Consider the following 24,365-nt stretch of genomic DNA (forward strand, 5'->3'; position numbering starts at 1 on the left):
GTACAGAAAGCAAGGCATTACAAAACAAGAAAAAGAAAAAAAACTTTCTCTAGCAAACAGGAATATACCTATATGTAGGTCTAGAAGAGGATACTACTTAGATAATAAGGGAGGAATACATCTGTTTTTGGTGCAATATTAAGTCTTTTACTCACAGTATAGCACTAGGAGCACTAGGAAATGTACAGTAGTCACCACCTTACAAAATTTACTTTGTCATATTTGTTAATTAGTTACTATTACTAATTAGTTATATTATTTAATAAAAAGTATATGTATACAATGTACCATCATGAGCACAAACCCATAAACAATACGCACTATGTGGAGTTTAGCACCTTTTTTAGTGTTTTTCACAATTTAAGTGTGCAACTCACAGGTGAAATACTGCACAGGAGTTGTGTTGCTCTGATCCTTTTGCTGAAAAGAATGTCTCGTTCTCTGCCAAAAGACTGCTATCCATCACTTAGCGTGCGTCTAATGTCTCCCTACACAGCAGATCAGGTAAAGAAGTGAGAAAGTGCTCCTCCATTTGAATTGAACAGCACCATCAGATCTTCAAAGTCCAAGTGGCCAGGATCTTAGTGGCATCCGAAAGATGTGCACTTCTCACAGCACACTGTCACACAGTAACCACAGTGGGAAATTGTCTATGGAAATTCCAGTAAGGATGTCAGGGTGCTATCTCAGGGTCCATTACTAAATCTTAAAACAGCAATCTTGTTTTTCTTAGAGGTCACCCATTCCCAGTACTGGCCAGTCCCAGATGTCTTTGGTCTCTTGAGATCTGACAAGATCATACTGCAAAGTGTTAAGTGTTATTTAACTAAATTGCTCATTTCTAGGAGTATTGTTCAATGTGTGCGCAAAACATCGGATTTGCATCTGCATCCAAAAGAAAGTCTGGAAATGGTTTTTCCAAGGGAATTAAATACACAAAAAAATACAGTTAAGCTCAAGATTCACCCAGATGTCTACTAATAAAGAGTTTGGTACTTCTTACAAATAACAGGGCCGAAATTCACTTTTCTGTATTTCCGATTATGATGACTTATCGTAAGACTGTTAAGAGTCATATAAAACATTAGTTCTAATCTTATATTTCAGAATATATACTTTTTGTTAAGAGTAATCTTTTTTAAGTAACCAGATTTCTTCCCAAGGCGAAGAGAATACAAAGCAGTTTTAATTTTTTTGATGTTATTAGCTCTCAAATGTGGTTTGACTGTGGTTTAAAGGTTTATTGTAGATGTCCTGGCAGCTTGATTTACTTGACCTTTGTCAAATAATTTAATGTATTATGGTCCTGTTTTCTGTCATTACAAGAGCTGAATAAAAATACAGTAAAATATAACTGGCTTTAAGACTTGCTGTACAGAAGAAACATTCAGCATACAAAAACACTGTACATCCCTTATAAGCCAAGTCTATGCCAAGTCTTAGCCTCATCTTAGAGATAGTCCTTAGGTTGGTGCTTAAAAGCAAATGGGTTATTCAATCCATTAAGCAAACATGCCTAGTAGGTGCTATCTTGCCTCTCAGCATTATTCTTCCTTCAGTCACAACATTTGTTTTTAATTTATAAAATCATGACTGAGTTGCTCCCCTGAGCTGAAATTTGGTTAATGTCCCATGATGTGATGTAAGCGTGCAAGAATAAAATTAAGATACATACGGGAGTCATTTTGTGCTACAAATCGTCATATGGTTACGTTTAAAGGTTGGCACCAGCTTATTAATTTGTTACTGTTTTAGTGTGGACTTCAGCTTGATACTTCAGTGATCCTGGCAGATTAAAATGCTGTAATTGTGAAAGTTTCATGCATCATTGGTTCATTGATAAAAGTCTAGTTGTAATCTTGTTACACATATTTCTGAAATAGTCCTTTCCATGACTTTGAACAACAGTACAGATAGGGCTGCAGCTAAATAACCAACATTCTCTTTTAACAGCAGCTGTTTCCAATTTTTATCCATTATTATATTTCAGCATCAAGTACCAGTAAATTCCTTTAATATTATGAGATGTAAAAATAGCTGCACTGTATATTGTTTTCATATACTTTCACAGCTGTTACAATGATAAAGGAGTTACAAGCACTTTTGTACAAACAGATTTTAACACTTTTTCTGACAGGAAAGATTAAGTAAGACTGCTTTCAAATTATGTATTATAGGGATTGATTTTTTTCTGGTCCTTAAATTGAACCATTCCAAGAGTTTGCAAGAACTTCACAAGCTATAGCTATGAATAAGAATTCTGCAAAAAAGTAAGAGATTGTTTTAAAATTTAAACAGCTAACAATTTATATAAATTTTAGCAATAGCATTTATGTATTTATGATAATTTATCAAGGCCATAATGCACAAATAAACATTTTGAGGTGCAGAATCTTGCTTGCTCTATTATTTGCAAAGTGTTTGCAAGCATGTGTCTGTAAATGTATATAACATTAAATTTGTTAAAGTATATTTTAAGCTAGTCTCAAGATTAACAGTAAAGTTACAAATATAGTTTGGACTGGAGAAAACTGTAGAATCAAAAACACACAAAAGGCTCACTAGGCACATTTCCTTAAATGTTGTCAGAATCTTCAGGTTATATCAAGTTTGTAGAAGCAGCTTCTCACTAAGTAGCTGTAACTTATGAATAGCGCATTTAGCTAAATGTTTGATTTTCCAAATAGCCTTTCAAACAAGTGTGTAAAGCTTCTTCAATACAGTGTATGATTTAGTTTGTAATTTTTCAGGCACATTTACATTATATGTAAGACTATAAAACTCGACTCCTGAAAAGGCAGATCCTTGAAGTGTTATAAACTAAGGTAACCTGTCATACTAATGTAAAGTATTTTACACATACACTTTCAAACATATCAAATCCCTTCAGAATTCTGTGATTTTGAAATACACATTTTAAACCATAGCTTTCTATCCAGCTACAGAGACATATGTTAGCTATAGCTATTGAAAAGACTGTCCTGTTTTGTAAATAATTTAAATAAACCAAAAAATAAAATTTAAAGAACTGAAACTGTTCAATGATAACATTGACTATAAGCCGTAAAAGCTGTGAGAACTTCTACTGGAATAATAAACCTACTAAATGTATTTAGAAGGGGACGTGCTTGTATTAATTCCAAATGTCTTCTACAAGGCAAGCAGGAAAAGAAGAAATTAAAATGTTTGTAGCAGATGAGGATTAGAGCACCAAGATAAACGAGGAGGCAAGCTGGTGTTTTGACATGAAAGAAATTACAAGTTGCTTGACTCATCTGAAAATGGTATCATTAGCCAAAGATTTCATGATGAGAATCACACAGCTTATCACATTGTTGCCTTAGTCTTACAACCAATTACTTTTTAACCTCAAATGTGCATCTGAGGTAACACAGCATAATTCAAAACAAACTAAGAATCCAATATCAGTCAATACTTTCCATTCTCGAATAGTGTGGAAACCTATTTTAGAAACTCAAACCCTCCTGTCATGTTCTGCTTGGGAAATTCAGTATTCCCTACTCTGAATTTTTGCTGTAAGGTCATAAAAATATGTTCTTATTTCCTGCAGATGGCTAAATTCCATTCCTCCGAAGTAATTCCAATTCAGAACTCATCACAGACAGCTGTTGACTAGTAGGTAACTTAATTACTTTTTTCATACTAGACTCAGCTGTAAGCACTTTTTTTTTCAAGAACAATGTGACAAATAGCCAAATTAATACAATAAAACAACCAGCAAAATAATAACTCAGCACTCAGAATAAAACAGATGGCTAAAGAGATTCTTGCATGATTTTAAAGTAAAAAAAAACAATAACAGCACAATAATAATAATAATAAAAGCTCCATGCTGTGACTTTTTGGCCTCTTAAAGTTTTAATAAGAAAGTAAATAGTGAATGATTAATTCTTTTACCAGTGCATGTAATTTCATTTATTTTTTTTAGAGAAAAAAAGCTGAGGTTTTTAAGTCTCGTAGATACCTTGTGATATTGGTGAGACTATGACAAAGTTATTTTAATTAACTGTGTTTCATTTAATTTTTTAGGCTTTGGACACTAAAACATAGTGGGCATAATACTCTTAACACAGCACTTAAAGGACCATGTCTGGTAAATAACTAAAAGTGTTATATGTGGTACAAATAATAGAACAAAGTTTACCAGCTAGGAACAAAGAAGAAAAAATTAAAACTACCTAAGCTGAACACAGAAGGGGCTGGCTTGAAGCTATTATTAATTATTATTATCTAAATTTACATGAGAAGGCTTTATTGCTGGTGTGCATTTTCAGCCAACCATTTAACAACAGCCCTTGCTCTGACTTTGTTTTCATTATGCGTGACAGACAATGTGTAAGGCTCAATTTAAGTCTTTCTCAAGACAATGATTCTAAACATACAAGCAGATCTACAACATGATGACCGAAGAAGACGAAATTTCTTGTTTTGGCCAAGTCACAATCTGGAACTGAACACCACTGATATCTTATGCAAGGACCTGAAACAATGGAATCTAGAAATATCACAGACTTAAAGCAGCTCCTTAAGGATGATTGGGCCAAAATTAAAAAGGCTGATAACCATTTACTGGAAACATCTGCTGTAGTTCAACTCATTACCGCCAAGGAGGCACCATGAGTTACTGAATCCAAAGATTCACAAACATATTCCCATGGAGAATTTACGGTTTATTAAATGTTTGGTCATTACTGTTACTTAAATAATCCAAACATATTGAATTTCTTTCTGTTATACAGTTAAGTGACATATTATTACTCATTAAGACGATCATGAATATATAATTAAGTTTTAGGTGTAAATTTAATGAGAATACAGACCAAATTTAGGGATTCACAGACATTTTCACGGCACTGATGACTTACAGATTTTTTAACGTGGACTAAACACTGATCTATCACAGGGCACAAAAAGGACGGACATAAAGAGACAAATTAGACTAACTGGACAAAACCTAGCTTCTTCTTATTTTATTTATATTAGAGGAAAGCTTGTGCTATCCTCGAAAAGTACCTGTAACAATCAGAACAGATCCCAGGACCTGTTTGTAAAACAGTATACTAAATCACACCACAAACACAACAATCCTGCTTTGAAAGCTTAATAATAATAATAAAATAATAATAGTAATAATAAGAAGAAGAATAGGTTTTAACACATACTATCTGCTAAACATATTAGTAAACCACATAAACTAATGGAGGACAGACTGCATGAATTAACAGGGCTATGTAGACTGAGAATTCATGTTATGAAAATATACAGTCTCAGAAAACTCTCAGAAATGAATGTTAGAATTTCATTATTAATTTATATGGCATTTACCAAATCAATTTTGCAGTGCAAAATAATGCAGTAAAGGACCTTTTTTCTGCTTTTCTCACTTCTTTTAAATCCAAATTTCAACCAATTGGTTTCCCAGCATGTTTCTCAGTGATTTACATGCTGAAGTCAATTTATAGTTTCAAAACGTTTTCCTTCACATATTGTGTTTAGACTGTGCCTTAGCACTTTTAGAAACTGTTTGACAAAGCTCTACAGAGTAAAAATCACACAATTTTCACTTTATTCAAAGAGTACATAAAGTTTCTGATAGCATGGGCATAAATATCCTTCAGAACAGTAACTTTGAAAGACTATAGATGAAGGGATTCCTTTTCAACTGATTTTAAACCACTGTGAAGCTTATCTGATCTGGGGGAAGGAATTAAAACTCCCATCTGCAGTATGACATTAATTCCAGCATTCTGCATGCCAAAATCAGGATTTTCAATTTAAACTGATTCTGCTAGTAGGTCTAATTAAGTTCTGCATGTGGTAATTTAATTCCTCAGTAATCCCTTTTCCACAGTTTCTCAAGCAGGTTTATTTGCCTTTGCCCTGTAAAACTGCTTCACTTTCTAGCAGAACTGGTGCCATTCTGTGGATTACTGTGACAGCTTCCTTTGTCATTGTTTTCGGTTTCTCTATCTGCCACACATGTAGGAATTCTAACTATGTGGATGCAATTTGTATAAAACAAATTGTGTTTATATTCAGTTTATTTAGCCTGGGGATATCCTGAGAAAAGAAATCCATTCAGATATTGTCCATCTTCATCACAAAGATGCAACAATTCTCTAGTGGATACATTTTCCTGTCCATTTTCATATTTTATACCAACTAGTTTTAGTCTTGTTGATTTCTACCTCAGAAAGTTTATCTACCCCATTCTCTATTCCAGAGAACTTAAGGTTACTGTATATGGTAACCTGAAGAGAGAGTAACCTACTATATAACTTATTCTGTCTGATATCAAAATGCTTTTTTGATGTATTTTGTACTAAGTCTTTAGTACAAAAAAAATACATGTGTACATCTTCAAAACTAAATGTTTCAAATACTGGGACTAATATACGTACATATTTACTTTACATTAGCTAGCATACATATGGGTTATGCAAAATCCTTTTTTTTTGTCACATTGTTTGACCAGAAAACAAGAGGGTCAAACAACTTTGGGAAAGGCACAGAAAATGTGAAAGCCAGGGATTCAACCACAAACCTCCTAGTAAAAATCAATTTACTTAAACCACTTTAACACTTGGTCACCTAAATATGAGTGGTTTAAAGTAAATTAAGATTCATTTCTTGAGGATAAAATAAGGGAAATTGTGATATAAATAGTAAAGTGAAAGGGAATAATTTATGAAGCCTGAAAACCAGTTTTTATAATGATGTTTATATACTTTGGAGAGGTACAACCCATGATGAGCTTTTTCACAGATGCACAGAACGAACTACAAATGCTCTTACCTGCAATGCACAACCATTGGCCCTGCATCTGGTGGGTTACAGGCTTTGACACGGCGTAAAAAGGCAAGGAAAGGCGTGGGATGTTCAGGAACACCATGGTCAGGCCAGGCTGTGAACTGGAACTGCCTCACTTCTCTCTTCTCACTGGAGCCATTCTGTGATAACAAGTGCACATTAATTCCATGCCACCACGCCAACATTTACAGCAGCTAACATCTGCTTCCCATGCAAGCAGGAAAATTGATTGAACATGAGCTAAACATGACCTTACTTTCAGGAACATAAGTTAAAATTTCCAGATATAAATGAGGAAAGAAAAACGTCGGCTTAGTTAAACTTCAGAAGAGTTAGTGCATTCACAGTTTGACAACTCAGACGCTTGTAACATCAGTTCCCAAACCCAACTAGAAGAGGCTGATGGGATTACATTCATCACAAATTCACATAAATTGCCAGCCTTTCAAGACAACTGAGAGGTAATGAGGAAAAGAAACAACTTTAAATTACATAAAGAAAAACAAAAACGACATTGGCAATCTGATGAACAGGTGAAGGACCCATATGGGATGACTCAGTACTAAACTAATTTCTTAATACTCATCAGCATGCTAGTCACTAAATTAAATTAACTTCGGAAAGTGGCTAAATGTAGCATTCCGGTAATGAGATAGATTGAAATTCAGGGTGATGAGGAGTTTCGTTATCATCAGACAGTAGCGGCATCTTTTACTACACACTTACCTTGTAAAGTGCAAATGTTCTAACGCAGTAAGTTGCTAGCTCCACTGTATCTAATAATGTCACCTGTATGAGACCATAGGTCTCAGTACCTCTTGTGGGCCAGTACTGATCGCATTTAACCTGCAACAAAAGATTGCATTAAAATACAGAAAGTGCATTACATAGTAAAAACTGTAGATTATATATAGCATTTCGAGAGCTCAGTTCTTAATCTTTAAATCTGCATCTGAGGCTTATAAAAATCTGTCAAATGATTTACATAACCAACTGCATATCTGTCAAAAGGGAAACTACAGCCATGGTGAATGCAAATCTAATAAATAAAGGGTATCGGGATGCCAGTAACTTCTCATTCTGCTGATTTCTACAGTTTCAAATAAAAAAAAATAACAACTTAAAACATTCCACTGATTCAGACAGCAGTATTTATAAACCTGACAGAGTCTATAATTACAATCTTAACTGCAGTTTTCCAATCACATTACAGACACTAGTTTATTATGATTATACAGTTTCGTTGCCCAGTGAACAACCAATAAAACTCTGTTCCATTACAGTATCATTGTTTCACTGCCAAGTGGAAACAAAATTAATAGTTTAAGTAAATAATAGACTTTTACACAATAAACTGTCTAAAAAGCCATACGTTACTCTCATTAAGATACAGCTTTAATCCAAAAACAGATTATGCAAAGACAAACAATTAAAAATGACCTCCGCATCTCAAAATTAACTTCTTAATAAAAATGTTTACTTAGGGTTAGACAACATAGATCACAATTAATTAAAGAGTCTCACAAAGATAACTATTTAAGTTTACAGGATAAAGGCTGAGCTAGTCAGACACATAAACAATGCCGAGTCTTTATCTAGGCCATCTAGATTACAAAAAACTATTACAAAACAATGGCAAGAACTACCACAGTTGTTGAGCCCTAAGGATGTAATGTCTTTTAACGTTTTAAGAAACACTTAAAACACTGGAAATAACATGACAACTGTCAGCTTCATACACAATTTCTAAAAACACTATACTATAATATAACATGGTACCACTAGCAAATGAATACTGTAATTTGGGCACAGAACTTGTTTCTGTTTGTTAGTATATACCACAAATAATTAGAATTATAAAAGAAATTAATGATCTAATTATATTTTTATTTTGCGAACATCATAGCTAAACAGTTTACAGATTTTTTTAATTGATTCTTTTATTTTCATACAAACAAACAAGAACAAATCTGCAAAGTAAAAAAAAATGTTTTAGAAAAATGCTTTGAATTATTTGTAATCTAAAAAATACACATCAGGAAGCAATTTTCAAGGGCATGCAGTTTGTGCTCAAGTATACCTGTGTGGTCATACAATCAGAATGATAACATTAGGAGTTAAGGAGAAAAACAAGAAAGGAGTGTTTCTCTCTTTTAGGTGTAATGATGCTATCTAACCTAGCTGCATCAGAAAATATTAACTGGGTCCAGTGATTTTCTTCTCCACTTTACAAAACTTCTTTTTAATTAAAATTAAGACCTCTGAAATGCCAGGTGACGAACTGAATTATTGTGGAAATCATGCACTTTATTTCTGTGACGTGGTTATACATTTCTCATCAAGACTGTGCATAACAGCAAAAATAAAATATGCTATAGCATTTGCATACGCCAATTTATTTAATTTTTTTCTTTTTAAGCATGTTCTAATGGAGAAAAGCCTTGCAGTGTGTGACAGTGCCAAGTGCCGACGACAGTTTTGTGTAATAGCAGTTTAGTATCAGTATTATAGTTGCAACATTTACAGCTTGCACACAGCAGTGTTGGATAAAAACAAAGCCATGCTACTAAATTAAACAATGACATGACAAAGAGGACACTTGAAAAAAGTGACAGATGATTGAGTGAATGACACCCAATGGCACAAAATGAGAAATGTCTTGCCTTGGAGAAGAAATAAGAAGGCATCTGAAGAAAAAATATAAAACAAAACGAAACACAACAAAATAATGATGGCAGTTAAAAAAGTAGTTTGTTAAAATGTTAAAGCAGAAACCTGCATTGAAGAAGCACCTTTTGAAGGTTTAATAAACCAACTTCAAAAACTAAAATTCACCATTATTCAGACTTAATATTCACAGAATACCTGAATGAATATAAGAATATAATTTCAAACGGTAATTAGGCTTTCACATAATTAATTACTTGTGTTGTTACAGAGAAACCTCATTAAAAAAGGCCACTTCTCTCTTGCGGTTTCTTCATTGTTTATACCTCTTGCTTTTGGAATATGTAAATGTTACCCTAACTGCTAATGTTAATAAAACCAACAAAATTAATTCTCCTTAGAATATTAACTATAACATACTGTAATACGTATTTTCAATCTTCCAATAAGTCAAGGACTACACACTTTTTGTGAACAGAAGTTGTAATCATTTTAATATTGGTTGTGTTAGGAGTGACTAGGATTTTATTTTCAGGTCCAAAACAGTGGACCCCCCTTCCACAATCATTATTTGGTTCCCCATAAACCATAATTATAAGGGGAAAAGAGCACTCATTGATTAAAAAAAATGTGATTCTAAACACTGGAACACAACTAGTAGCTGAGTATAGCCTATTAAGAGACTCAATGCTTTCATATTAAAGTAAACACAATCTATATGAATAGCTAAAGTACAAATATTTACAACAGTCTAATCTAATCAGAGTTTAATAAGATGTGCTTTGTAGAAATCTAGAATGTTGTGACCAACTGTACTTCATAAATACATTTTCAGTTGTTCTGGTGATTTCAGTAAGCGAAATATATATACACTTTGAATTTGTGAAAACAAATAATATCAAAGAAGGGCAAAACGTTATATGAAGTATAGAGGGTTCTATAATAAAAATTATTTTTTAAAAATATTATTCCAACAATAACTGTTTGATAGGAAGAAAAAAGGTCAACATTTTGTGCAAAAGAAAACTACTGCATAATTCCTAATACTGAATGTAATGTTATTTGTGGGATTTCAAAAATAATGCTGGCTTTACAAAAAAAACCCATCAAAAAACATTGTTTTATTGTCTTTCAGGGCGAGAAGTCAGGAATGACGAATTCATTATTATTGCCATTAGATATTCCATCAAAAAAGAACATAATATATTTTTCTCTTTATCAAATATATACATGCAGTATATGTATACATACATACATGTAATTTATAGTTAAAACATGAAAAAAAGCACTTTTGCTTTGTTGCTTATTCCTCCTGATTGTTTGACATTTCAAATGCATACAATTTAAGCATCTTGTACTGTATGTTCCAGATGTAATCTGACTTTAAAGCTGTGTCACTGGCTTAGTGGATTGGATGGGTGGTCATGGCTGCTAAATGAATCAAAGATAGTAGCTGTAACAGGAAAGAATTTGAAATACTACATTCCAAAATCTGGTAGTCAATAGACTCATTAATTCTTTCCTTAATCTTTTCTTTTGCTTAGCAAGATAACACAAATGTCACATGAAGTAAGAAATGATTATGTGCTTACCCTAGATCTCTCCTCCAGCTTAGTCATCATGACAATATTTGCACTGCGTTGTTCCCAGATCATCCTCCAGAAATCACCAAAGGTTTCTGGGAGAGAACCCTGGGTGGCAATATAAGCATTCTGTTTCCTGTAGCCATCAATATAGTTGGCATTGATATAGTCACTTCCAGGGATACCTGAAAGAAAAGGAAAATTAACATTTGAAAGAGGATTACACACATATACTGCAATCTGGTGCCCAAAATGGGTTTGCAGTTGATTAAAAGAACATGCAAAAAAAGGTTGCACAAAAAGTGTCTGATATTTTAGATCAGCTGTTGGTATGTTTTTCCACACTTTCCTGAGGCCATCACTGCCTCTGCCCCAAGGTTTAATTTGTAGCTGTCCATCTTCCTGAGACATTTTTTTTCTTGCTCCACAATGCTCAGTATCTCTGAAGTCACAAGACAGTGACACAGAGATGACTGTCATTTGAAGCATGTGCTGTGGGCAAGTACTTCAATCACGCTAGTGTCCCTGCTTGAAGAAAGCTGCAAGGATGTAAGATAAAGGTCTAAATAAGCTCTTTTCACTCACTTTGGTCACTTAAATCCCACCAGAATATTAACTGCTGATCACGGCTACGCCTTGCATCATATACATACTGTAAACATATACCGAAGAAATAAAAAATATGTGTGTCATTCGTAAATTAATTTGACATTATAAAAAATCAAAGTTAAAAATGTCAAATGGGCAAAAACAGTGAAAGACATTTTCAATACCAGTTGGTGCTTGTAACACTGGAGCTCTGAAGGCATTTCATCATAGTTTAGAAAATGAAAGAGCCATACAGTAGATTGTATCTGTCATCATTCCAAGCTAATTTTAAACTAGTTTAGAGTTAAAATCCAACATCACATTTAAACAGCCTGCATAACCAACAAATATGTCCTTTAGAGCTACAAAGAAAGCTTTAAAGATGTTTTCTGCTGTTTCCTTCCTTCACAGCCTTGCTATAAAATCCCAGCACATAACAGAGGTACCTGAGGTAATATCTCTAAAAGGGTTAAGTTTACTCCTGATTCTTGTATTAATTATTTTTAAATCAAACTGCATCTGCATTCCTAAATTGTGGAAAACATTCTATAGGAAAATGTATGCTCCCCCCCCCCCCTCCATTTTTCTTCCTCTTTTCAAATAAAAGCAGCAAGTCTTTTTCAATCCGGGGAGAAGCCTGGCTGACAGCAGAGTCAATGCTGCAGGACTGGCAGCTGTGAACAGCACTCACACATGGTCTGTGAAGATAAGTCTCATCTGCATGGGACTCACGTCTCACCTCCGCCTGTGCTTTAACTTTGCCTTTTTGCAGGTAACTTATTCAGTGAAAAGACCAAGCCGTGTGTTCTTTCAAAATTCACTGTTTTGCCGTAAACTAAGCCTGGCCACACGCCAGTCATTTCTCTACGATGGGAGCAGATAAAGACAACTAAGCTTCCGGATGAAAGAAAAATGAAATATTACTATGTCATGAATACTAAGGTGTTGTTTCCTGGACATTGATTATTTTCAGGATTTAAAACTACTGTCCCCCCTGTTTTCTACACGATAATCTCCTGTCATACAGGATAAGAAGGTATAGTAATTTAAATGTTCTTTGTATCTTTTAATATATCTAGCATTTAACTCTCTAGGTATAGTCAAAACTATACAAATATAAGAAAAGATCTGAAACGTTTGAAAAAGCTGTTTTAAGATGTTTCTCTAAAAATAATAGATTTTTATGGAGAACATAATTCAATTGCACATTCACTATATAGAGTATGTAGAAGAAAGAGAACACTACTAGAAACAACAGAAAGAGGAAAGCAATAATAATAATAATAATAATAATAATAATAAAAATGATTCACAAAACCACTATATTTGTGTAATTGCTAAAAACAAGGCTATAGCTCTTGAAGTACACAGCTGCAAAATTCATTTTCTTTACTGTACTACTGCATTGGCAAAAGAAGGCCTGATCAGCTTTCCAAAATGTCAGTCAGGATTTGCCTGTTTTACTTTTTACCAAGTTGAAGCATCTGATGCAGGGTAGCTGTTCTGCAATGCATGGCAGCTAAATCGAAACTCCATTCATATGGTTTAAGTACTCCAGTACAATCGTAATAGGAAATGCTACGACCAAGAGGATGTCATTTGGACTAGTTAGCCCACTTGGTTACTGGTTGCTAACTGATCTGAGGATCCTCTCCAGCTTTTGCCTAACAGACTGACTAGTTATGGGCAATTGGTGGATGTAATGTTCCTGTGACACATTTTAAACAGTGAGGAACATGTACTGTAAATTGTGCGCTCCGTATCAGTAAGCAAAATCTGGCATAAGAACGAACACGGAAATTCACGTTTATTTTGTTTAAGAGTATAAGAAAGGTTAGAAATGAGAGGAGGCCGCCCAACTCTCATCTCTCTTCATCTAACTCATTTTGTAGCAAGTAACCAATTAAACTGATCTCATCCAGCTGTTGCTTGAAAGAAGCCAGCGTATCAGCCTTGACATCATGGCTGAGCAGCTTATTCCCCACAAGCCTTTAGTGTAGAGAAGTGCTTCCTGTTGTTAGTGTTAAATGCAGTCTTGTTTCACTGTGCATTTTGAAGAAATCCACTAGATTGCTTTTCAGGATTTCAAATACAGTACTTTCAAATAGTATTCAGCTACTCAATGCACTGTATACGCAGAGCTGTCTGATCTGATAAGGCTTTTCCAATGATGGAAAACAAATCAGAACATAGGAAATTTTAAAAAAGCAAGACTGCAAGCTAATATTCATAAAGGCATCATGCAAATGCAAACAACAACAACAACAACGTCTTGTTTTCTGCACAAGGCCAGTGACACTGAAAGCTGCTCCTCAGAGATGAAAGTGTATTGGCAACAGCAACACTGGTACTCTACAAAGCTAACAGAAGAAGCAGGGAAACACTTTTTAGTACAGCAGCGAAATAAAGTATTTGAAGCAGGAAGCAGAGACCATAACTTATTCCCAATGGCGGCTTTATAAACTAGTTATACAGACAAGCCCTTTGGCAACAAATTCTATCAAACGGTTTAAATGTAAACACAAACTCCCAGGTGCCAACTGCTTTGTTATATCAAACTGAAAAGTCCCCAATCTCTGGAAAAGCCCTTCCTTCTCTCAAAAAGTAGCAACTTCACTGTTCTGCTGTGTTTGCGTTGCCTAAATGGAATCCATCAATGTTCAACTGTCTTTTCTTTTAGGGAAGAGGCTGTGCAAAAGGATCCACATCTTTATTTAGCTTCTATTGTTACTTGTCATTTACATCCATTTTACAGTTTCTTTATACCCACACTGTGCCAGAATTCCATTTTAGTTCTTGCTTGCATCCTTTCATTTGAGTTATCTGACATGAGCAGATTTATGTTGGGGCAATATTCTATTAAAAAGTTAAATGGCTCATTATGGGACTAATACCAGAGAGCTAAAAAATGTTTCGATTGTGCATTTTATCCATAAAAAACGTGTTCATGTAAAAACAGTTCAGATAGGATTTTCTACCATGTGATGAAAATCAAACAGCATGTATATTTAATTGTACATGAGATGTTATTTTCTATAGACCACACTGGACATTTTTAAACAACTGTTAGAACTTAAATGTATGATGTGTTGCACTTAACATCACATTGCAGTATAACCACAATATACATTAAATAAATATATATCATAATTATCTAATTACAACATAATTATCTGTTAATATTTGAATTATCTATCGCAAAATAGCTAATAAATTGTAATATTCAATATTGTCTTTTTCTTGTTTACATGCTAGTCTGAATCTAGAGCATCAGATTTTAAATGGGTATTAAAACTAAGAAAAGTAGCTACTTCTGACTATTTGAAGAGCCCATTTTGAAAATGTATTACTATGGTAACTGTGAAACAAACACAGCTGTTACACACTTGAATTACAAGACTAATACTTTTAAGTCTAAAAATACATAATGCAATGAGTAGATGAAATTGAGATTTACAAATTGAGTGGAGAAACAAACATTTCTTTTGTTAATAAGTGGTATAATTTGCTTTTAAACTAAGGGAAAAAAACAAAACCCTGCAATTTTACTGGCTAATGTAAACAAATCTCTGAAAAGGTTTAAAGTGGTACCATTACTCCAGTATTTGGGGACTTGGGAACATACTGTACCTTTTGGGAGTTTTGAGAGTTTGGAGTTTTTGGAGGAAATTGGGAAGCTATGGGAAAAGGAAGGATTGGATTTTGACTGGAATCTCCTTTAACCTCCCTCTTTAGACAGAGCTACAATAGATACTTCTATCTCAGAGATCATGTCTATTTAAAAAGTCGTAGTGGTGTGGTTCGATGAGTCATCAGTAAACAGAGAGTTTTCTAAAAACACTGTTTATGTTTCACTACCTGCAGCTATGCATGTTGAGGAAGTCTTCTAATGTTAGACAGAGCTGCAGATAATGAAGTCTCAGAAAAAATTATTGCATATCAAATTAAAGCGTCAAGTCGAGCCTTGCCATTTTTGACAAGAAGCAGATGTGTCTTGTCTATTGCAGCTGTTTCATGTGACAAACCAAATTTTGTATCGGGAAATACAAAGTCTTGCACGTTAGAAATGAAATTATGACTTATAATTGGAATATGTATGGCTCAGATCTTGAACATACCCAGTGAGGAATTCATTGTGAGATGTTATGAATTTGTCATTAACAGCATCTTGCCAGTGTGGGAGAGTGGTAAAAAAGACATGCAGAATACTTATGTAGAATGCAAAACACATCCATGGATGACAAAATGTTGCGCATTACCCTACATCTAACTCTTGTAGAAAATTGGTTCTTTCAAGCTTTGATCATTCATCACAAAACCATGAAGTGGCATGAAAAAAAACAAAAGTAGATTTCATAATAGATCAAATCTACCACTTCAGTTCTCAGAGTCTTATACATCTGGGATAGTCCTGCTTTAATTTCTAACAGAGGGGTATCCAGAAGCCAGTTGCATCACTTCATTCTGTCCTGCAGTTTTTTTCCCATTAGAACCACAGATGTTGAATTAAACATTATAAGAGCTGATTGTAAACAAGTTTACCTGCTTACAGCCTGACTGTAAAAACATCACAACTGGTTTCCAGAGAACAATGTAAGTTTATGTTTTGAAACCAGCTATGAGCAAGACTGTAAACTAAAGGTAACTGTAAACTGTCTGAAGAATGGCACTGCATGAGATACTCACCTTCTATGGCAGAAAGCAGGACGCGTGAATGGTCATATGCAATCACATTTGCATATCTATTCTTTGGTTTGTTAACTTCCAGGTTGGAATGCTCCCATGTGAACTGCTGCCCAGGATCAATGGACTGTAAGAAAAAAAAAGTAGATTTTAGAACTAAATACCTCTTTCAATTACCAGACTCTATCTAAAATTTCCACCTGCCCATTATTTATAAAACTTCATGTTAAATGTTTCAGAAACACACAGCAAAACTTAATCTGACGAGGATAATTTAAGGTTTTGTTAAAAATGCTTCACGGAATGCAATGGAAATCCATTTTCCAATACTAAGTCTTTGTTGCTATTTAACCTATTCAAATGTAGACCCGTGTTCTTTAGAATGATGCATGTTAATCATATGCATTGTACAGTAGTTGAATTAAGACCCTTGTTGCTCCCACAAGTTTTTGCAGCTTTTACCAACAAACATATTCCAAGTCAAAGGCAGCAAACAAACCAACCAAATAATATCTAATGTACAGTGCACTAAAATAAAAAAAATCATACATAATATTAAAGTCACAGATTTAGCTTGAAAGAAAAGTGATACTGACTTTTAGAGAGTACAATCAGAACTATTCTGTGGCTCTTTGCATTCTGAATGACCTTTAATAAAATAAGTCTCCTCTTTAAAGTTACCTTTACCATCCATCTGGCCACTTTATCTTACACAAGGTCATGAGAGTTACCTATACATAAGACTGCAACAGTTTTTCCAAAAATATATACTTTGCTGAAAATTGTGATGTCCACAAAACGGCTCTTAAGAAAAGCAGTTTAAATTATGGAGCAAGGTCCGATAATTAATACAAAATATTCAGAGTACAATACTCATAGTACTTTTGCTCTTCGGTACGCTGCTGATAACATTTATCATGTACTGTAGGCTAAATTCTTTTAATCTAAGAACATGTCATCTTATAATATCATTTATTTTTAATCATTAAACTGATTTGTATCAGTGCACGGCCAAGGAAAATGTGTCACAGGAATGAGCAGTCTCTCTGTGTAGCAGGTAAAACACATTTTCAGTGGCAAATATATATTTTCCTCTACATTCCCTGTAGGAAGACTGTAGGCAATCTTTTAATAGGCTACACTGCAGTTTCTGGTTCCACAAATTCCTTAAGGAGGCTTTTTTCTTACAAACGTTTACTTTAACTTCAAGAAGGTATACCAGTGCCCCTAGAATCTTGGTAAATTCACAATTAATCCCTCACAACTCACAGTTACTCTACGGAAGAAAATGCTTTTGACCTTGGCTGAAGTCAGGATCATGATTATGTTTTTTACCAAGAGGGTAAACAGACACTAATGGCAAAGCAGCAAGTTTGAGGCTGAAGCAGCAGAGGGCACTGTCTTGAGCAATAATACTTTATTATCATTAGGTTTATACCACTGTTCTTTTGCACTGCTGTGTTTTCAGTTGTTGTTCAGTTTGTTGGCAGCTGTGAATACTTCAGCTAATCGTTAATCTAATCATCATGTATAATGCAAATAAATAATAATAAAAACATAAAATCAGAATGAACTTGCTTGATTTCTACTGTTTTCTTCTTTGTCATTAGAATTAAGTGATCGGGAAAAAAAGTTCACAGATGCACATGAAAACAAAAAATGAATAATAATCCTTGCATTTGTACACGTCTATGGTGTATTTAATCGCAAAGGACCCAAAAGCACATCAAATTTTGGGCACAATTTATGCAGCCTTTTTTACACATTTTGTATCACTATTGTTATGAATAGTTTGGAATCTCTGATCTTTAACTCATCTCCCGTCCTGTATCGAAATCAGATATCCTTCAACTCGAAACATGTGCTGTCAGAGTAATCTTTTACACTGTGAGCCCCACTGTGCCAGTAGTGCAACTCTGGAACTCTTGTCTGGAGGAGTGATGGACCTGGCAAGTCACAGGGGTTGCTGATGTACATGTAGGACAAACATTCTAGCCAATTCAGTCCACACCAACTTAGTCTAAACTATTTTACCCTGCTGCTTTGGGAACCCCCAAAACAAGTCCCTGAACGAGGGTCCATGGGTTTAACACCTCAGCAGCCTCAGAAATAAATTCTACTATAAAACATGTTGACATAGCTTCAAGAGTACTACCACAATATACATGGCTGTTCATGCATCTTTGTGAAAAAGAAATATGAATAACATACAGTATGTATACATTGATTTCATACTAATTCCACAGGAGATTATGCATCATTTCATATGTAATTAAATACATAATGGACACTTATTGTAGAAACTTACTGATCCATGTACTTTAAACTCAGTGCTAGGCAACTGGAATTATAGACCACAAATGTAATGCATTTCTACATTGTACTGAACAAATGAATCACAATAAAAATATGCACTTTCTACAATTCATTCTTGCAAAGCTGTAGTTTCAAATATGGCAAAAGGATACCCACTACTGGGCTGTGGGACAGAACACACAGTAGGGCTTAATTTTTTAAGTGGCAGACTTTTTATGAGTGTGAAAATTAATGGCTTATGGATAACACTATTGAAAAAAAACTCATTAACTCCAGTCACTGCACAATAATTAAAGAGTACAAAAAACATCCAAATTAGGTTTACCAATATCCGTATAACTCTGGAGCTATGGCACTTAAAAGAACTCACATGTGAGCCCATACAGTGAGAGCATGCAATTCCAAATGACTTACAATACATAATTATGGGTTTGGAATAGGCTTCAATGTGCTTTACTTTTGGAATCATAGAACCATGTGTCTCTGGTTATCTCACCACAATTACTTACAAATTCCCTTAGGCTGATTTATTAAATACATTTCAATAACAAATTCATTCCCAACAAATGTGCTGCTCCTTGACCTGGGTTATTTGTTAAACCACTCTAATTTGAAAAACGCTGTCCATTTACAAATTTCTTCAGACTGAGATTAGTGGTAATTATGAATCCACACTGAAAGGTTTGAAACGTGCCCTTCTGAACCAAACATTTGGAGACCACAAATTAACCGTGGCTTGATCAAATCGTGACATGAGTTTCTTCACTCTTTCCATGGATATAATTTAAGTTGCTGGGCAGCACCAACAAACTAATGTTGTTTCCCATATATATGGTGAGAGTTTCATGTAATAATATTAAATTAATATATTGCGTTCTGGTCTAAACTGAAAACATGTGCTTAAAATGTAATATAACAAATATCCCCACTGGTGTTTTAAATATCCCTATAACTTTTATAAGAGTAGTTCAGGCATTAGTGGTACATTTTCATGAATATTTTATTCAATGCAATGACAATGTACAAAAATAAATTCACTAATTTGTCATAACACGGGTCTATTGAAAGGATTGCAAATAAACTGACGAATTGTTTTACTACTTTCCAACCGATGTGTATTTTTAGAGTTCTCTGAAATTTCAGACAAGGCCAAACGTACCCTCTAGAGACTACTGTTATTTAAATTGCATGTAATTATGATGTGCTTAAACTGAATTATAGTATCGTTTTACATTTCCCTTTGTCTGACAAGTGCAGACTTAAATTCACGTCTCCAGATAAAATGTGTAAATCAGGCAAAAGCCTGTGCTTTGATTTCTTTTCTTCCTTATCTTATTTGTGAATCTGTTGATTTTCTGCACAAAATTCAAGAGTAGGTTATGTACAGTCTTCATCTGCAGAAGCCATAGGTCTATTGCCAAATTATCTCCCATGGCAACAGATGGAAGGGACAGCAACTGATGAAACTTTTAGGTTCAGGAAAACTGCCTGTTGACTCTTTTCTTATGAGTCCTCCTACCCTGTTTACTACACAATATTTAATGTCCATTGTTTTCTGAGAAGTATGTGCCTGAAAGCCAACCATTTTGAAAGAGATTCTAACGACACATATTTGTTCCACAAACTCAACATTTATGCATTGCACACTACACAAAAACATTTTTATTTTGAAATTTTGCATGTGAATTTTGCCTAACCCATTGCCTCCACTTCCTGCTTTCCCTATAATGCCATTTTCCAATTCCATCTCACTGCCACCACTAACTTACATGCAAGCAAGTCTTCCAGTATAAGAGAAAATTCCTCTTTTCATGCAGGGCACCCAGTGAGCAGATGTTTCTGCCAAACTAAAGAATCCATTAGAACAACATTTAGCTAAATAAACCAGTTCTGAAATGGCCTCTCTATTCATTGACTCAGAAGCTGTGCTGCACTGCACAATTCCTGTCAGAGGCAGTTTTCATCTGTTTGCCTACAGCTCCTGCTAATGTAGTACACATGCGAATACAAACATAACATGCGACAGCACTTTCATTTCAGAGTGTGAAAGTTGAGTAAATTTAGATTTTTATCTTCTTTATGCTGTGTGATTCATTAAACCTATTTTGTTTTACAAAACTATTGTACATTGGGGTAAAAGAAGGCAATTAACAAGACAAAGATAATCTTAAACCAATTTCATTTACTACATGAGGATCTTGTATCCATTTCAAATGGTCAAGTGTAGCTTACTTTGGTGTAGTCACATTCAACATGCATATAGTTTAACCATTGATCGTAATGAGGCAGTTCAATCTCGGAATGTGGAAAATGTGATAATCAACTATTATTTGAATTAAGCTGACTTAAACCCTCTGCTCTGTGCATCACCTGGAGTAAAATCAGCACTACTTTGTCATCATCTCAAACATTCAGTGCTATGTTATTTCAGAAGACCCTTTAATTTTTGCTTTATTCCATTTTAACATATACATTATGTCAAAACCATTGGAAAGCTAGCTGACAGAGAACCTCGAAGAAAGGACATCAAGCATCACTTAGTGCTTGCTGTTCAAAGTAGACCCTTCTGGTTATTTCTCATTTACTTTTAATGTAACGCTGTCACCCAAATTGCTCTTCAGGTGGCCACAGCCTTGCAACACTCGACATTTTGGTCATGTTTTTAAATTATGTTTTTAATGAGTTTAAAAAATGCCTGTCTGATACATGGTTTATTCAATGAAACAATTGTCATTAATAGAAGCTGTTAAGTTTAAAATTCAGCAAGGAGCCTGTAGTGTCTGACTTTTTAACTACCTTGCAAAAGTATCTAAATCTTGTTTTGCATGACAGAATTACATCCTAGAGAAAGGCTAAGTAATATCTAAGATGTAACAATCACATATGTTATTAATTAGGAACGTGCTATTCCATAACTCAAAATGTGCAGACAGCTGCACATATTTCCTAATAAATGTCCTTATTTATCCAAATATATATTTGTTTTTTTTCATTCTTCATGAACAGTAGCTAGCATTTGTAATTTTATGCATTAAAATAACAATAATGTTATGGCATTTGGCTGCCAGCCGAGATGTGACTTCATCTTCTGAGGCATTAGCAGTCACAGAGAAGAGCTGGTGCAGAAGGTTAACCACAGGCTTTCACACATAATGGCTCTGACAAAAGCCTATCTTGTATGTTTCACAAGATATAGTTAAGATTTTACAGAGAGCAGTCAAATTATCACAACCAGAAATAATTATTTTAGTGTCAAAATGATTTAAAATTAGTCTTTTAAATGACAGATGGCTTTCAATCCTGTTAGCTTGAAGACCATTTTTAAATTCAGAAGTAAATACAATTGCTGGAAAACATCCTTAGTGCCGGTATATATATCATTTATCATTGTACAGGAAAGATAAGAGATTCCTGAACTTCAAAATAAACATATATTTGTTCTTGTGTTATACATTACATTGATAAAATATGAGTGGGTTTTATACCACTCTTTGATTGCTGTTGATTATCCAAGTCAACAATACATTTACATACTGCATAGATAGTAGCAGACATCTTGCTGTGTATAACACTGTCCAGATAAGTGATTCTACCAGGCAAATTTTAAAGGATTTGGTCAAGGATACCCCACATATGCTCAGTGATATTTGTGTACAGTAGTTAATTTATCCAGAGCAGAACTCTGGTAACCACACTGAGGGGGCAGGATTGTGGGCAGCTTGATGATCACAGCTGGGGCTCTGTGAAGAAAATGCAAACTACTGTCCAAAAATGTCCCAGAGAGATTTCTACCCATCTATGCCAATGTCCATTTGTCCAAAATGGGTAGCATTTTACAGCCCTGTAATGGGTGTGCTATTTAGCTTGTATATAAAAAAATAGTTTTGAGAAAAAGAATGCAGAAGAATTGTAATTATGTTGCCACTAATACTCATGTTTAAGACTGCTTTTCAAGAAAGGCACAGCTCAGAATCTTTCATTTTACATGCTCTTCGAGTAGTAATGAGATTATACAACAGAGTCTGTAACCTTTTCAGAACCTCAAAATTAAATGGCAAACAACTGTTATTCTGAGAATGGAAATGTGGTTGTTATTTGATACTATAAATGGGTGAACTTTTTAAAATCAGCCAAGTATTAACATTTTTATGTATTCCACATTCTGCTCTTATACAATTTGGCATGTTTTAAAGATTATTTGTTCTATAAGGCAAAAATGAATGCTTTTTATCAACACTATTTACTGTTTTAGGGACAAATAGCTGTTATTCTAGTCACAGGAGACAAATGTATTTGAAATTCATCATTATATGGTTTTGATAGGTTTGCTTGCTCATACGTTAGAACAGTATGATGAAAAATCAAAACCATGAAGGCAGTGAGTATAGAAAAATGTACTAAATATATAACCCAATTACCATAGCAAACAGTCTGAATAACTAGCAGACAGTTAGCACTTGTGAGCTGCATATTCTTCATTCAATAAGAATCCCAGTCTCCAAAGTGTCCCATACAAAAATGTATGATGTGCATTGCTAGATAACCAGCATTTTTGTGTTTTGTGTGTGCACGGACATGGGCACGGGCTGAAGAAATTACAGTATACCAGGTTATCACCTTTAAACCAAAGGCACATTTAGTACGACATTTAAAGCCTCCATTTAAAAAAAAGAAATTAGCTTGCCATTGGTAGTGCATTAACTTCTGAAAAAGTGCAAAATGCAGAAATAAAATGAAGTATAATTAGGACCATTACCTCATATTCTTGGGAGAATTTCAAGTTGTCATTAGCCTTCAGCCTCTCTATGTGATCAGCAAGCTCCATGATGGGGATAGGAGGGTGGCTGGCCATACCTGTCAAAACAGACAAGAAAGATGTTTTGAATGATCCATGTAGCTTATCAAGGTAGCATAAATTGACAGTTATTAATTAGAAGCAGCATGTGTGTAAAGTAGCAATGAGAAGGTGAATCTTGTTAGGCAGACTGTTTGCTTCATCAAAGCAGGGCATGCTCACAGGATATGAATACAGAAGCCAATGAAAGTCACCAAGCATACTTCCAAAAGCTTACATTCCTAGTGTAAAAGAAAATGTTATTTGTACTATGCCGCAGAAAGGTTAGCATGACAAAAAAGTACATAAAAAGTTAGGCCCGATGTCGACATCTGCTTTGAATAATGACATGTTACAGTGTGTCATTTCACACTTCTCCTCCTGCAATGGATGAACATGAACACAGTGTAGATTAGATGGTGTGAGATTAACTAAGGTGCCTAAAGAGAAGAAGATAAGGTTTCGACACCAAAAAAGAGAAAAGTGACATATGCATAAACAAGATCAACTAACTTGACGAATGGAGGTTACCAGGGTAACCGGAGACACCTGAACCTGAAAAGGAAATGTTGGTATAAATAAAAGGTTGTATATTTTTGCAGTAATGTGGTGGACAATTTCAAAATAAACTTAAAAACAACAACAAAAGAAAATCAACAACAGCAGAAAATCAGGCCATGTAAACATACTAACTTAGAACTGCTGGTATGATTATATACTTAAGATATAAATCTAGCCACTCTGTCGCAGAGATTAGTAACACAGACACTGACATGCTAAATGTTCTTTAGTACATCATACAATTCCATGCATTTGCACATACAGTACTGCTGCAAAACGGACCACACAACCGGACCTGGCAA

The 24,365-nt window shown here is 34.5% G+C and overlaps 1 protein-coding gene across 4 annotated transcripts in view; it reads right to left on the reverse strand.

Annotated features, from left to right (window-relative positions):
* The window catches only part of ptprda (protein tyrosine phosphatase receptor type Da), a 220,830-nt gene that overhangs the window by 14,663 nt on the left and 181,802 nt on the right, over positions 1-24,365 (reverse strand). For 2 of the 4 annotated variants that reach the window (XM_088913056.1, XM_088913882.1), the window contains exons 22-26: positions 23,425-23,522; positions 16,356-16,479; positions 11,091-11,266; positions 7,558-7,677; positions 6,817-6,971 (exon numbers count right to left, since the gene is read on the reverse strand). In XM_088913056.1, coding sequence (XP_088769182.1) covers positions 6,817-6,971; positions 7,558-7,677; positions 11,091-11,266; positions 16,356-16,479; positions 23,425-23,522 — 673 coding nt within the window. Of the gene's footprint in view, positions 1-6,816; positions 6,972-7,557; positions 7,678-9,494; positions 9,519-11,090; positions 11,267-16,355; positions 16,480-23,424; positions 23,523-24,015; positions 24,058-24,365 lie in introns of all 4 variants that reach the window. The other 2 variants (XM_088911463.1, XM_088912288.1) reach the window with 2 other exon arrangements.

The sequence above is a fragment of the Atractosteus spatula genome, chromosome 1 (assembly GCF_055471065.1).
Source record: "Atractosteus spatula isolate fAtrSpa1 chromosome 1, fAtrSpa1.hap1, whole genome shotgun sequence".
NCBI lineage: Eukaryota > Metazoa > Chordata > Actinopteri > Semionotiformes > Lepisosteidae > Atractosteus > Atractosteus spatula.